General features: G+C 38.9%; 2 protein-coding genes across 2 annotated transcripts in view; both read right to left on the bottom strand.

Moving 5' to 3' along the window:
• Window positions 1-625: 625 nt before the first annotated feature.
• Window positions 626-3671, bottom strand: LOC116689446 (uncharacterized). The gene is made up of 2 exons (XM_032515978.1): window positions 3614-3671; window positions 626-2175 (listed from the first exon to the last, which is right to left on the bottom strand). The coding sequence occupies exon 2, from the start codon at window positions 2166-2168 to the stop codon at window positions 747-749; it is 1422 nt and encodes a 473-aa protein (XP_032371869.1). The 5' UTR covers window positions 2169-2175; window positions 3614-3671; the 3' UTR covers window positions 626-746.
• Window positions 3672-6708: 3037 nt separating this feature from the next.
• The window catches only part of letm2 (leucine zipper-EF-hand containing transmembrane protein 2), a 14309-nt gene continuing 4204 nt past the window's right edge, over window positions 6709-16813 (bottom strand). The window contains exons 4-11 of the mRNA XM_032515977.1: window positions 15904-16047; window positions 14535-14678; window positions 14081-14284; window positions 13285-13404; window positions 12933-13052; window positions 12036-12134; window positions 10399-10467; window positions 6709-8999 (exon numbers count right to left, since the gene is read on the bottom strand). Coding sequence (XP_032371868.1) covers window positions 8943-8999; window positions 10399-10467; window positions 12036-12134; window positions 12933-13052; window positions 13285-13404; window positions 14081-14284; window positions 14535-14678; window positions 15904-16047 — 957 coding nt within the window. The 3' untranslated portion in view covers window positions 6709-8942. The remainder of the gene's footprint in view (window positions 9000-10398; window positions 10468-12035; window positions 12135-12932; window positions 13053-13284; window positions 13405-14080; window positions 14285-14534; window positions 14679-15903; window positions 16048-16813) is intronic.

The raw sequence follows: 16813 nt of genomic DNA, 5'->3' as shown, positions 1-16813 counted from the left end.
CATTGCAAACAAATAAAAACAAATTAAACAGTGTTCCAAGTCCACACGGGATAGCCAAAACTTCACCGCATCAAGGCAAATTCAAGATGGCTGACTCAGCTTTCCCGAGGGAGCGATAAGACCCGCCCACCAGAACGTCATGACGTCGAAAACACCAGGGCGCAACTGTATGGTTCTTAAACATTTTGAGCGTTCCACAGAAATTAGCTGTAAAATATTGAGCCCAATTCGATTAAAGTGGCATAAATGTCACAGAGCTCAACACTTTATAGTTTGGTCAACTGCAAATGACATTTGACTGTGATGATGTTATTATTATGACTATTACAACTGTTAGGGTTACAGTGCATTTAGTACAAAAATGTGAAAATATGATCCATTACAAATATTCAGTTATGCTCACAATGTAAAACTGCTGTCTAAAGCACAGATATTATGAAATTCACTATATTCTTATTATTCAATATCATATTCACTCTTTGAATCAGACAGCCCTCCAACATCAGCACCCCTTGGTTTTACTTACACAAGTACTATATCACACTTAAAGCACATATCCATTATTACAGAGCTGTTCATTCACACAGCTCATCACCATGTACTCGCCCCAGGGTGCTAACTAATCCCCTCAGGCACTGACACTGGAGAGTTGGCTTGAATAAATAAATCAACTGAGTCTACAGCTACAGTATGCTCGTAGCTTTGTGGGGCTGTTAATGTCTTTAACACATTCTATGTTGCACACCTCAGCACAGCAGCATTAGCATGTTGCTGTTCAGTAGCATCAGTGTCGCACTCATGATCACAGCTAAAAGCCCTCGCAAGCCCATCTCCAGTCCCTGCACCCCACCAGTGGTGTTGGGCTCCGTCTTTTTCTTCAAGTACTTTTCAGAGTATACCATGTACAGCTCAACACATCTCCTGGCCTTCATCTGCTCAATTAGTGCCGGGTAGCCAATCTCCACAATGCTAACCGTATCATCATTATCATCATCATCTTCTTCAGTAGTAGCTTTTATGAGAAGCCGTGAAGCTGGAGGCACTGGATTGTCTTCAGACTTGTTTGGATGGAGTGGAGTTGAAGATGAGGTCGTTGAGTTTGCAGCTGCAGTGCTGTTGCTCTCTGTTGTGTTGCTGCTAATGCCAGAGTCTGGGGCAGCGGTGGTTGTGCTAGTTGCAGAAGTAGTTGTAATTATAGTTGTGGTAGTAACAACTGGTTTGTTGATTGGCTTTTGATTCTCCGCAGGCAGAATGTCGGTTCTCTTCATGCAGGAGTCCATGTAGCTATCATAGGTTTCAGGGGGTTTGCTGTAGCTGTAGTCTCTGCTGTAGTCATTGCTATCAGTAGACTTGGTACCATATTTCCTGTACATGTAGTGGTTGTAGTAGTACTCCTCTTGGGGGCTGTGGAAGTGGAAGGGAGGACGGGGGAACCTTCCTAGCCCGTAGCCCAGGGCCATCCCTGCCATAGCTCCTCCAGCTGCTGCCATCACGGCACTGCGTCCAAACCCTCTGGATTTATCAGAGGGATACATGCCCATCGACTGAACTGAGTGGGAAAAGGGAGAGCCGGCCCCAGTGCCATGGCCCCCATATCCAAAGCTGCCCCCATAGCGAGGGCTCAGGACTTTGTTGTTTGGGTTGTAGTTCATGTATCCTCCTCCAAACCCACCGTAACTGCCGTGGCCCCCATAACCTCCTCCATATGGGTAGCCTTGTGCTGGGTAACCTCCAGCTGGATAGCCTCCAGCTGGGTATCCTGGCTGCTGGGGGTAACCCCCTTGGTAAGGGAAACCCCCTGGTTGCCGGGGATAACCTCCTTGGTTAGGATAACCCCCTGGTTGCTGGGGGTAACTTCCTTGGTTAGGATAACCCCCTGGTCGGCCTGGTTGCTGGGGGTAACTTCCTTGGTTAGGATAACCCCCTGGTTGCTGGGGGTAACTTCCTTGGTTAGGATAACCCCCTGGTCGGCCTGGTTGCTGAGGGTAGCCTCCTTGTTCAGGTTTTTTAGGCTGTTTAAGGATTCCACCCTTAGACTTAGTGTCCAGATTAGTGGTTTTGGAGGTCTTCTTAAAGAGACCAAACCCTCCTTTTTTCTTGGCCAAGGAAAAATGTAAATGAACCAAAAGAAGGGAGAAACACAACAGAGCTATTCCAGTCAGCTTCATCTTTGAACTGCAGGGGGACAAAAACATTTTTCAAGGAAACATTTTTTTTTCTTCATTACGTTACCAATAAAAAAGTCATTCTAGAACTGCTGAACACCACAAACATGTAATACAAATTAAATTAGAATACAACACGCCAATTTTTAGAGGTGGGAAGAATAATCGATTCTCCGATGCATCGAGATTCTTTGTAGGACGATTCAATTCTTGATGCAGATAAGTTACTAATCGATTATAAAAAAATAAAAAATAAAGTTACTGGTAGTTAAATTTACTGTCTCCAGACAAATCAGACAACAGAGAGACTGAAAATGGATGGGATAATGGATTACAACTTAGAGTTTAGGCAAGACCGCAGAAAAAAAAACGTTAAAATGGCCAAAAGGAGAAAAAAAATGTGGTATACATACACATGCTCTAATAAGACATACATAACATAATTAGGCTAAACACATATAGTCTGTTCATATGTGTATGTATAGAATCTACTTTATCACATTACATCTGACCACCTCATGTTTCATGTTCTAAGAAGCCAATTCTCCACCTTTAACATGACTGAGCCTCTGACGTGGAAGACTACTGAGAGAGAAGGTGACTTCCACAAGCATGTTTAAGACTTAAGCATGGAATGACTACAAAACAAAAACCTCGGTAGAGAAAACACATTTCATTAAAACTTGTGTGTGACAAATACTGTATATGTCAAAATCTAATCTTTGTCAAGGAAGGGATTAGCAAACTGAGTAGCAAACTCAGATTTATATGTATATTTTTAAAAATCACGCATGGAAATTGTTAATCGGTTTAGAATCAAATCGTTGGCCTCTGAATCTGAATCGAATTGAATCTTTAGGTGCCAAGAGATTACCACCCCAAAAATGCTTAAATAGCCTACAAGAGAAGACAGTTCTATTTGGAGAGAATATATTTACCTAAATCATGTTCACTACATCATATTTCATTATGTTCACATAACCTACATAAACAGCCTTGATATGTTTCTGCACACAAAGCCTTGTCCACCTGTTTTTACCCTTTTAGCTCAACATGAAGCTGTGGGTCCGACATAGCTGCCAGGCTTAAAATAGCACACACCCTTTAGACTGTTAGCTTCATGCAGGCGGCCAAATGTTACTTACACGCTATTTTGTAATTATGTGTAGGCCTACAACCTTTTTGTTTTCAGCGCCCGATCATCAAAGGAAATACAATTTGTCCTACACGGCATAAACTTGATAGGCTACAGCTGATAGAAAATGGTCTAATTTTACAGCAAATCTTGCCTTTGCTGTCTGGCGACAAACAATATTCGTTTCTAGTAAGACACATAAAAACATGATGGATCGGTGACGCACTGTGAAAATTAAGATTTAAGATTTAATTAAACACCTGCTATGGAAAAGGATATTCCTAAACACATGGATAGCCTACAAAATACTGACCTTGTAATCCTATTGTATCACCCCCTCCCCTCCCCTTCTCTCCTTTCCTCCCCTCCCCTCCTCTCCTCCCCTCTTCTCCTCCCCTCCTCTCCTCCTTCTGCCGGTGAGCGCCCCCGACCCCAAACCTGATGCGCCAGATCATATCGCGAGAATCCAGCTACTGTGCAGGTAGCCTGCGCTGAACCCGCCCACCACCACCCCCTATAACAACAATAACTTTCATAGTTATGGAGAATCTTTATATATTTAATTTAAATCATTTGGTATTTGTCTAAATAGTTGGTAATTTGTAAAGTAAACTTAAACTACTGACTTGATGAAAGGTGAAATGTAAGCTATAGGGCGAGAGTATAGGCCTAACGTTTAAGCTTTGAACGTTGGTCCAAAATTTGTATTTTTTTCACATTAGCACTAAATAAGTGGCTTTAGTCCTATGCTTTACCCTCAGCTTACCTTGAGTGATGGACTTGTTTGTTTCTATGTAGTTCGGACATATTTTTAACAACCCCTATTGTCTGCATCAGCTACTTATATTAAATTAGAGTTTGCTGTTTGATGCTTCACACATTTTCCTCCAATGACCTGTTTTAAGTCCGCCCTCCATGTCTCAAGTCTAATGATGTTTATTAACAGGCAGGCTAAGCCAGTAATTGATGAAATCAATCCCCTCTCGACTGATTGGTTTTGCATAGAAGAAATACATTTCCTCACTTAGAGATGTTTAACATAAAATGTTGCTGAGGCAGGGGGTAGTGTACACGGGGTAGCTACGCAGGGGACATGTCCCCAGCATTTTTCATGTTGATCCCAATCCATCTCAACACTTACAACACATCTGAGTTGATTTAAACGTACCGTAACTAGGCGAGTGTGCACTGCAGGTTGCAACAGTTAATTGATAGATATTTATAATACTACAAATATATACAAAAGAATAGAGAGAGAAAGTTATTCAAATATGCAATAGGCCTAATTAAGATCAGAGTATATGATGGAATAGTGAATAAAATAGAAAATGTGCCAGAGGCCACCAAATTTGGGCTATTATGGCCTAAATTTTCTCTGGTGGGGCATGGCTCTGGGCCCCCCTAGACTACTACTACTACTACTACTACTACTACTACTACTATGCTACTTGGAGAAACAAATGGGAGAGAATCTTTTCAATAAAAATCATCCTCCTGAACATTTTGTCCCCCTCACTTTGATATTACGGCTACGCCCCATCCTTAGATTGTCATACATTAAGAGAGATTTCTTCAAAGGTCATTTAACTCCTCAGTCACAACGCAGGCTGCATGGAGTGCTGCTCGGGTGTGTAGAAAGTGTCATTTAAACCCCTTCTTTAAAAGGGATGCCTACTTTACTTATTCCTTTCTTTGCCCATATCTGGAATCCTGCATCCAGCTTGCCTAGTTTAAATTAGTTGAAACATTGCCCCACACTGGGCAGAATTGTGACAGAGAGTCCAATTTGTTCATATTTTCTTTTACCACATACATTAACAACATTAGAATCTATAGGATGAGCAGTATGTGTTCTGATGCACTTTAACTTGGCTGAATACAGGTACAAATGCAATGGGACCTTAAAAGAACCTGACTCTATGTCCATCCAAGACGGAGCATCTCCAGAACAAAATTGTATTTCTCAATTGTGTTGCTAAATAGTACCAATAAATATTTGGACATTTCAGCCCCCCAGTATCAAATGGAAGATATAGCAGATATAAGCGGATTCAAGAATTTCTTATTCCGTATAAATTTCCTGAAGAGTGTTGTGAGTTTCTGAAACATTCTTGCAGGTGACGCAAGAGGGATAATTGGAAAAAAAATACATGAATTTAGGCACTATGTTCATTTTAAATATATTTATTCTCCCTTTGATGGATATAGGTAAAGGCATCCACCTTTCTGTAGAATCATGTACTGAGTTCATTTTTACATCATAGTTTGTTGGTGCTATAGTTTCAAAATTAGGTGTTATTTTGATGCCAAATATGAGCTTAAAAGTAAATAAATATTGGTTTATATACAGTATATTGTCTTTTAATTCCATTATATACAGAGATACTACCGAACAGTCCGATTAGATCTAAAAGTGCTGGAATAGATGTGTATTGTGTGCCCCTTCTAATATTGAAGGGCTCAGACATCACTTCATTTGTCAGTCGCCTACCTCAGCTAGGGTTGGGTCGTAATAGTTAGATCCAGTTAAGGAAAGTATTTCTATATTGGAGTTTTGGAGGTAAAAATAACTACGGAGATTGATACTTGGATTGCTTGAAAGTTAGCAAAAAATAACTGTAAATGAGGTGGTGTACACATAAACTAATTAGTTTGATAAATGTCTGTTGTCCCTGGCACTCTAAAATAAGATTAGACAATAAAATGATAACGTCCAAAACTTATACCATAATAGAAGGTTGTACAAGTTTGAGGTACTTGTACTTTACTTGGGTATTTTTCTTTTTATACCATATACGTCTACTTCCCTTTTGGAGGCTAATCTTGTACCTTTTACCCCACTACACGTAATTAGCTGCTTTAGTTGCAAGTTACTTGGCAGATTTAAATTATTAATTCAAAATACATCAAAAATAAAATAATGTATTATTAAAATACCCAGAATAAAGTAATTACAATAGCCCTTTTACAAGTGTGTGTATATATATATATATATATATATATATATATATATACTGTATATATATATATGTGTATGCGCTAATACTTTTGTACTTGTATTTTTACACTGTAGGCTAGTGTTGTGTGTGTTCAGGTTAAACCTGATGAATATCAATTCATGATATTTACACTTGGCCTTGTACGCTGGGTTAGACGTGGGTTCTTGTATTCAGAAAGGTCCACCTGCTGGCCTTGAAAAGTCATACATTTGAAAATCTTGGCATAATGAGTTTTTCTGTGAACTCAGGTAACATATGATAAGAAGTCCTTAACAAAGTCATTAAGCCAGTGTAGCAAGTATTGAACTATATGTTGCGTTTACAGTGGTTACATTGATGATCTAAATAAATTGGATTTCACTCCCATGTCACTGGTATTGCCAACAAAGAGAAATAGGACACAACTGTAAAGGGTTTAATGATTTTAATTGTGTGAATTCTTCCCCCCATCACCCAGACACTTGTATGGCCTGATAAGGTGATGCATAAATGTAATTCAGGGTAAGAAGTAACTGGACAGTAGTGCATTTTTTTAACTGAAAGAAACAATCCTTAAAGACAGAGGATGCATCATCATGGCATTAATGTAACAGACCATCTGAGATAGCAACAGTAAGTTGCATTTTCCAGACAGGCATTGTGTCATTAACACACACTATGATGCTGATGAATGAAAGAGGTGACACAAGGAAGGTAATTTAGGACAAGAAGGAAAATCTGTGGGCAAACAAGTGTGAATGCAGAAGAATGCATCCGGTCAAATAACGGGAACATAAGTTTACATTTTTGTGTTTCAGGGTCTCAGAGGCACAGCAGAAACTTGAAACCAGTCAAGACGTTCCCATTATGTAATGCTGTGCAATCCCTAAATCACACAGTACCAGTCATCAACAAACCTCCCAGCTGAACAACTCTACAAGTCTGAGGAGCAGCACATCAACAAGTCACATCTTTCTCAATAGGTCAGTGACAGGTGTAGTTTCCAGAAAATAAATGCCATAAATGTTGCATAAATTGTTTTACATCTACTCAAAATGTGTAAGATTTTCTTTCAAATATGGAGCACACACACCAGAGATGAAAAAGCAACTATTTGGGTTTTGATCTTTTATTTTAAGTTTTTGATCTCTTTTGCATCACGAGTGCAGAGCTGATTGAAAAGGTGATTGCTTTTTCATCAGTATCAGCACAGGTGATCCATTTGGATTTATACATGGATCAAATGGGGAAGGGAAACAGAGGAGACATTCTACTAAAGAAAAAAGGCGCAACTGGGGGCTGTAAACACACTGAGGTGATGATCAATCAGAAACTGACAATGGTACAATATAGAAAATCTGTCCTGACGAAAAATGCAAACACAGTCGCCCTTTTATCTTAGGCACATATGTAAAACCAATAATATAAATCTTCATTAGCAATCTTTTTTTGTTTAAAAAATATCCTTTTATTCATGGCATCCTCTACTGGGATGTGCCTATGGATTAATAGCTATAAAGGAAAAATGTGTGGAGACAAAGGTACTCCAAAGGAGGGATGGAAAATAAGCACTGTCAAACACACAAAACTGTATTTTACAGTACACATTTGTCTGGTAAACCTTCCAATTACAGCTTTTAGGGTAATATAATGCAGTAAGACAGTTATTCATAATGCTTTACATTTATTTTTTTAGGGCCACACTACCAAAAAATAACATTAATCTCATTTGTGGCTACATTTCTCCCCCATATCAATAATATATCTTAAAGGATAACATCAATTTGCTTTTTTCAGTTTGAAGAAATATTGGTATCATAGTGTTAAAACACAATACATACACTGTATTATGCAAATAAAATCTGCACATTCCTTGTTTTTACAAATTGTCTGTTCAGTGGTTTACCGGTGGCGGCAGACTGCACTTTACAACAGTCACCTCTGGGTTTAAGGAGTGACCTCTCTTATAATATAGCAGTCTTTATTTGCTAATTGCAGCAGCAAGCAAATACACAATGTCACCCTGTTTAGAGTCAGGACTGGTTCAAATCTGCAGCTGACGAAATGAGATCATGACAAATTGACTGAACCGTTTGATTTTTATTCAATCGCAGGTTCAGAACGTGCCGTCTGCTTCAGCCCATCAGTATGGTCCAGCTTACTGAGCAAAGATGAAGGTGGGACAGTTACTGAGCCAAAACGTTCAGCAACATATGTCTGGAAAAAGGAGGACTTCTCTTATATCCTGAAGAAGAGCGAAAAAGGTTTCCAAATAAAACAAACTGAAACTGCCAAGAGAGAAAAACATTTTCAAGAGACTTTTTTTGCATAGCAAAATGTACAAAGCTGCTGCTGCTGCTGCGATGTAAGACAGAGACAAAATATACAGGTTATCTACAAATTTACAGGAGGAGGAGACCATCTAGACTGTAAAGAGACACCATCAAACACAGTTGACCAGGCTCTGCCAAGGGTGGTTCCAGGACATTAGGTCAACAAGAAAGACGGACAAGGAGGGAACACGACTCCTAGAAGAGTTGTCTCATCAACATGTCAGACACGATGCTGAATGGAGCCAGTGCATACATCCCCGTCATCCATCTCACCCCCGAAGACACAGAGCTGAGTCCATCCTCCCTTCAGTCCAGAGGCTCATGCTCCACTTTACACACCGTTGGCACTCATCTTGCTCTTCTGGGACACCTCTGTTGCTGCTTTAGCCTGCGGAAGAGGTCACAGAGGTTAGTATAACTTTCATTACCCAGTTTATCACATTGACAACATTCAATTTTATTAATGTTTTTTGTTCAATTTTTTTTTTCTCTTCTTTTTTTATAAACGTTTACAGCACTTGGCCTTTAGTTGATAGCTCACAGCCATTAAATGACAGAAATCATGAGAAAAGAGAGTGAAGGAAATAGGAGGCGCCAAAGGTCACCAGCCAGACATGACCTTGCAATAAATAAATAAATAAATCTATATCTTAGATTTTGGATTTTGAGTTGTCTCTTTGTGGTTTTAAGGCTGCATTACAGTAAAGTGATGTCATTTTCTGAACTTATCGAATTGTTTTAGCTGCTCTATTATTTGCCTTTACCCACTTAATCCTCATATCCATATCACTGATGATTATGAAAAATCTTAGTGTAAATATTTTGTGAAAGCACCAATTTTCAACCCTTTGTCACAATATCGCCATTGAGGTATTTGGTCATTAATATTGTGATATTGGATTTTCTCCATTTTGCCCAGCTCTACTGATACAGTGACCTACAGTATAAAGACATTTTGAAGTGCAGCCTCAATAAGTTAAATAATATTGCAATACTATGCGTCTGTAGTACTCTGACAGACCTCACTGACTGAATGACTGAGCTCTCTAAATGAAACAGCAATATGTTTTCAACATTCCCCTCATAAAAAAAAGTAAACCACCATGTCTATCAGCAGCAGAGAACAAAATTTACTTGACAGAATTTTTAAAAGAAAATTGTTTCAGTATTCTTAAAATTTGATTTTTTTTTACCCAAATAAGGCTTAAGAAAATGCATGTCCCATGGCCATGAACTGGACCGCTTAAAAATTTGGCACGAGACATGTTTGTTCAGAAATGTGTGAATGCGTGTATATGGGATGTACATGCATACTTTAGTGTTAACATTAAAATAGCAGCTACATGAACAGACTTCCCCAGTAGTCTTAAAACAAAGAAAGAAAAGTCAAGTGTCAGAGAACAAACAAGTGCAAAGAGTGTATTAAAGATGCAGTGTCTCTTTAAGAAAATCACTTGGAAGCATGCGTGAAATGTCTATTTCTATCAGCTATTTTTAAACCTCACACAGATTAATTTAAGATGTACAGTTCCAATTTAGCCAGTAGCTTTCTGTATCTGTGTTGGTTACTCAGTCATACATTTCCAACCAGTCTCTATACTTTCTCCACTGTAATGAAATACTTTCAGTCTAGCAGAATTGCTGTTTTTCTAGAAGAGTGCCTGTGTCCTACTGTGAGAGATTAGCATGTCATGTGAGAACTAACTGGATTATGAAACCTTGGGTTGCATCAAATCTCATCCTGATTTCTGTGGATTCTACAGGTACAAGCAACAATGGGAGCTCACCTGAAGGACTTCAGCAGGCGTCAGAGGTTTGTCCGACAACACAGGAGCCTTGTCTCTTATCTCTTCCACCTACAACAAACAGATGAAAAGACAATTATAAGATGGAAGGTCCTGTAGGATTTTATGGTTCTTCTGTAGAACTGTTACTCTACACATGTTTGTGTGTTACAATCATTTATACATTTATAAAAAAAAAGTTGCTGTCCTGGGAAAACCAAAGATCTCCAAAAGGCCCATCTTCAGATATGTTACAAGGCATTTTTTAGATAATCCCATGGGTATGTAATGTTTAACCTAAAGTAATCTTGACTGCTTGATTGATTCTTGCAGAGAGTTAGAAAACATTGATACAACTCTCAAACATCAATCATTTTATTCACAACATGAGAGCAAATAAGAGCATATCCCTATAACTCTACCTTTAAGAAGCTAGGTTATTTTCTTAAGGGACTGTTTGTTTTTTTATTTAAGGGGCTACCGGAGGAATTTTTGGGTCTTTAGTCAAAATAAACTTCACCCTCCCTTGGCCAGAAATATTTATCTATGACCCACCAAAATAATTGGGAAAAAAGGCCAATGTATTGATGCCTTCTGTCCTGGTTTGCACTTTGCAAAGATGTATTGACAACCATTGTTTTTACACAACCTTACATACATGAACAAATCTCTGCTTTCTCATCTTACACATCACACTCCACTGGTATGGTGGCCATTTCAGTAGATTTACTCACTAACATTGTTGTGAAAACACATTAAGCATGGAAACTAAATGCACACTTCCTGCATTACTTCAAATACTTAATTAGTCCTCTAGTAAACTAGTATTCACATGAAATAAAACAATAAAACATTGAGTCCATTCAACAACGACAAAATTCTATCTATCTATCTATCTATCTATCTATCTATCTATCTATCGATCTATCTATCTATCTATCTATCTATCTATCTATCTATCGAGAGAGAGAGTGTGTGTGTGTGTGTGTGTGTGTCTGGTTGGCTAAACAGGGAGGGACCCGTCTTCTAGCAAGGGGGGGGGGGGGTCGAGACAGAGAGCTACATGGAGCTACATGGAAAAATATGCACCAAACAAGCCACTTTGAAATGTTGCTGTTTTCATGAATACAAACGTTGGGTGAACCTCCTAGAGTAAAAAATGTTGCATGACCCTAGCATCAACAAAGAATAAAAATACATGATTCCATAATTCCAGAAATGCCCTGCAGTCCCTAATACATGAGAGGAATATCAGAAACCTAATTCTTCAAATATAAGAGATACACTAGATAGACTATTTTCTTTGAGACTGTGGTAAATATCCAAAGATGAACACTGTCTCATTCTGTGTAATAGCAAACTGCAAGTGTTTTGCAACTGGATAAACACTGTAACATTTTCAGGTTTTATGCATTTTTACGTTTTATAATACTATACAGTATGTAGCTTGTAAGTACATCCCAGGACTCGACTACGATGAGAAAAACAGTTGTGCAGGCCCCCCAGTACATCTAGAGTTTTGTTAGAAATCTATTCTTAATGGCAGCAATGACCTCATTTTCTTTGTCATCAATACAGTAGTACAGTTATATATGACGCTGGTGTGTGTTTTGTGGCTGTGTTTTTAAGAGTGCACTGACCGGTCTATCTTTGATAATGACAGCAGGGTCCGCCAACATGTCAGTGCTGACTAAGGTTGTGTTTGTTCCTGTGTTCTCCACTGGAGGCGGAGTAGCTTTCTGCAAAAAACAACAAACATCTGATTAGAAGGCCACATCCCACGTCCCCCTAGTTTATTGTTTAATGGCTGTATTAAAGTGTGAGACTTCTTGTCTCTACAAGTTAAAACTATGGATATTTCATTTTTATTTTATTTATTTTTAATAGATTCTGGATGTTTAAATGAGGCAAATTAATTAAGGTATTATTTTAAGAGTTTTATACTAGTCACAAACGTTTTTGTGGAAAAACAGACACAAAATAGGATTCAGAGTATTTTTATGTCCTAACACGTCCTAACATGTCCTAACACATGTCTAAGGGATCTTAAATAGGATTAATAAGAGTTTAGGGTTACTAATAGAGCAGCAATGATTAGTTGAGCTAAAGAAAATTAATCGGCAACTATTTTGATTATTGATTCATCAATTCAGGGGGAAAAAAGCCATTACTTTACTTGTACAAGCTTTTCATATGTTAATCTTTGCTGCTTTCCTTTGGTCATACTGTATATGGTAGCACTTTGCACACTAGGAAGTTGTGATGGTTGTTTCTTAATATTAAACCCTTAATTGATAGATGAAAATAATAGTTAGTTGCAGCCTAAGTTACTAATGAATTGGTAGACACCAGAAACATCAAATAGTTATGAAACAGCTAGTTTCCATAAGGCGAGCAAACACTGAACAGTACCAAACATCAGTGACCTGCATACCAGCAGTTTAATAGCTGGAATGTTAAGACGGGTACAACTTTCTCTAATCTGTACATTCAAGTGAATATGCAGTAAGAGTGTAAGTAGATTGTAAAGGTGGAACCTCTAGTTTGGGAACAAGCGGGATGACTGTAGGTTTTGGTTTGAGGTCAGTCAGGTACATGGCTCTAGAGAGCAGCAGCAGCGATGGAGGAACATTCTCCTTTAGGTGCAGGTCCAGCCACTAGTGGGGAAGAACATGTATTATACTGGGAACAATGACAAGACTGACATACTGTATATCTGATAGATGCTTAAGAAATGAACATTTACTTGTAAGTTGTTTGGAATTGCAATCTGAAATTTGTGTGAAATCTTTTAGCTCCTCTTTCGGGGGAATGCTAATCTGGGGAATCCACCAGTATTTAGTGTCTATCCACTAACAGAAGCTACAAGGTTAACATTCAGTTGCTCACCTGCTGCATCTGCTGATGTAGCTGGTCGGTCGTGAGACCCAGAGACCTCATCCCTCGACTACGACACGCTGCCTGTAATTCTGAAACACTCATAGCTGCCACACCCTCTGCTGCAATCATCTGTGAAGAAACAGAGAGGGAAGTCAAAAACTGTTGCAAAAGTTTGAGGAAAGATGATAGCTGCACATAAAGAAAGAGAGTAACACCATATCTGAACTATTCCAGTTTTTTTTCCAGCCTGGAAATCCAGACCCAAATCCAAAAGATTAAGATTAATTTAAAGATTAACACTACGACCAATGATAACACATATCCCGTTTTCTCCATATTGCCCCGCCCTACATGCCGGTTTCATAACTTTTGTCCATTTTACTTTGTCCTGTACTTGGACCAGAAATCTACCACATCCCGGTCCTCTATAGCCGTGTTTCCATCAAACGTTGTGGGTGTAGTACCTTTAGAACCGTAGGTAACCCATATGTATTCAGACACTAAATGTATTTTGTGCTTCCACTGCAGACAGTACTAATATAGGTGTGGCTTGTTACCAGGTGGTAAGAGCTGTAGAAAGCCACGCGCTAAGAAAATAGCAGAAAAACCTTTTCATGCCTCACTGTTGCATCCAGCTCTCGCCGTTTTCCTCCTTACGACGATGCAGAGGAGTAATGAAAAAAAAACAGGACGGATGGAGCGGATCTATCTGTACCATCCACAACTTTTGACAATGGAAACGCAATAATACGCGTTCTTATGTGTAACAAACTGAACTGCTTGGTGGAAACAAGGCTTGTCTCACCTCATCGTCTGACTTGATGGTTCTGAGTTGCATCATCAGCTGAAAACGCAGCAAGTTGTTAGTGCCGATGGGCTGCAGCTCCAACAGTTTACACAGAGCCACCAGCTGGGGGCGCTCCAGGTGCTCCAGCGTCAGCTCGTCCTCAAACAGCTTCGAAAACCGGACAATGTCCTTTGTGGTGGGCTGCTCGCCTGTGCCCCGAACCTGACGAGGATACACAGAGTCACTAATGCAAAGAGCCTCAAACCAGGCTAAGCAAATGTCCACAACAGCTGTACCAGCATTTTTATAAGATAACATATAAACTTTAATTGAATATATATAGAAACAGTTTGGCATTAAAACACTGGATTTAAACGTTTGAATCAAGGACAATTAACTTGAGCTGTATAAAATGTGTGCATTGGCTGGCATGATACACTAGGTGTTAAGTGTAATCTTTGCTGTGATTTACCTTCTGTACATATGTAGAGAAGCGCTGTGTTTCATCTTCTGTTTGAGCTTTTGCTTTATTCCTTCGAGCCATCTCAGCGATTGTCTCTTGGAGAAACTTGGCCAACTCCAACTTTGCTGCCAGACCTTTCTTCTGCTTCTCCTCCTGCATTAAGAAGAGCAAGGGGGCAAAGGTTAGTTTAAAAAAAAATATATACACACTTCAAATAACGTTGCTGTTTGAGGCATTCACTTAGAGTCATTACTGAAAAATGAATCAGTGAATGAATGAATGCCTTTATTGTCATTGCATTTAAGTACAATTAAATTGTAGAGCCACTCTAGTATAATGTGTTGATTAATGAAAGTGATAGTTTTCTTATTAGAAATAGATAAATATAAAAACCTGTAAGTGCCAATGCCAAAAAACAGACTAATTTAGCATTTTAGTTCACTGTGGATAACATGGACAGTCACAATATCATATATGCTCTCATTAAAGTTAGTTTGACTGGAAAAACAGTTGCCATTTTGTTTTTAACTTCTTTCTCAACTAAAGCTGTATTTACATTTTTTAGTCGCGTTACCAAGGACACCACACACCATACTCTCACTTTTCAGCAGGGACCCTCCCCCTACTTTGTTTCTGATTGGCTAGAACTCGTTTCATTGGTAGGTGGAAGTTCAATGATTGGTTAAACCTAGCGCATCAAAAAACAAATCCCATGTGAACTTTTAAATGTATTTATTTTCTAAAATAAATCGTACCCCAGAAATCCGGCAGCAGGCCAGAGGACTTTAAGCTCTGCGTTAGTTAGAGTTGCGTTCTTCCCATATGATTGGTGGGTGAAATCAATTGACTCAAAAATATAAAACCGCATGCAAGTTCACAAATTTATTTATTTATTTTTCCTCACGCATGCCAGAGATCCGGCACGGTGCCGGAATACTTTAAGGCCTGTTTAAGTATTGCAAAAATAATAATATTGTACTTACACCAACATATTGTGAAGATAAATTTGAATATATCGTACATTATACATTTGTTCAATCACATTTTCAGAGGCTGGACACGTCTGTGCTGTGTAGGAGCACGAGAGCATTTTTATGAATCACTCAACCGTGCTCCAGAACAACCAGGGAACATCAGAGTAGAAATACAGAAACTTGTGGCTTTTCTTTTAAAGGAGATTAGAAGTTAACTAAAGGAACGTCCTATCCCTAGAATTACAGGAGCAATAGCCATATTATTACAACAATTTTTCACTAAGCATTTTGAAGGTTTGGAGGACATGTGTATTTCATGCTTAAGTAAATAAAGATGTAATTGTGTGTGTGTGTGTGTGTGTGTGTGTGTGTGTGTGTGTGTGTGTGTGTGTGTGTGTACATGCCTTTTTGGTTTCTGTCTCAAAGGTGGAGGGCAACATTTCTGGGAAGAGTTTTAGGAAGACAGGAAGAAGAAACTCCATGAAAGGAACAATGATAAACACTGTGAAAGGCACCAGACGAAACAGGTCAGCGCAGGTCCTCAACAGCTGTAAACAAAAAGAGAAACAATGTTAATGTGAGAAAATATGTTTGTAACATGCACCAGTATTCATGCTGTGGCACAGTTGTCTTTGCATGTAAGCTCCATTACATGTGTGCTGAGGCTCGGCCAATCCTCTTCTAAAATAGCCTAAATATAGTTTGACCATGGCATGTGCACAACTTGGTTTACGGAGGGTGCAAATATTTTACACCAATCAGTTAGCGAGACATCCAGTAACAGTATGTCCATTTTCAATGATCTAGCTGTGTCTTCTCTCCATGAAGCTTATCTAAAATGTGCATAGATTTTCAGGTAAGAGCTCATAATCAAATGAAAGACACACTTCTCAGCAGAGCCAATTCCAGAGCTTACTCACAATTTTAAAAATGTTTTGTGAACACAACCAAGACCAGAGGCCTGTACTATGAATCAAGATCAATTTGTCCTGGATTTCTTTCAGTTACCCGGCTTTTCTAACCCTAACAACCGTGGTCCTGCATAAGCTAGTTCAATCAACCCAGGGTTTTCCAATCTAGAGCACATTCACATAAAGAGGCGGTGTTTGCACAGCATGACCAATCACAAACATCTATCAGAGCCTCGAATTTTAAATAAGAAGCAAACTGTAATTCTACATAAATATTAAGAACACAGACATGGTTGTCAGCAAAATGCGATACAGTCACTATTTCCTAAAACGGGATAGAAACCTGGCAAAAAAATAGCTGACGCTTTAAATGTGTAAATCACAACGCTTATCAATATCACTT

The sequence above is a fragment of the Etheostoma spectabile genome, chromosome 5 (assembly GCF_008692095.1).
Source record: "Etheostoma spectabile isolate EspeVRDwgs_2016 chromosome 5, UIUC_Espe_1.0, whole genome shotgun sequence".
In the NCBI taxonomy this organism is placed as follows: Eukaryota; Metazoa; Chordata; class Actinopteri; order Perciformes; family Percidae; genus Etheostoma; species Etheostoma spectabile.
This window is presented reverse-complemented; position numbering and strand designations above follow the sequence as displayed.

What these genes read in the sequence shown, in the direction of transcription:
- LOC116689446 (XM_032515978.1), bottom strand. Translation starts at nt 2,168, where the DNA reads ATGAAGCTGACTGGAATAGCTCTGTTGTGTTTCTCCCTTCTTTTGGTT.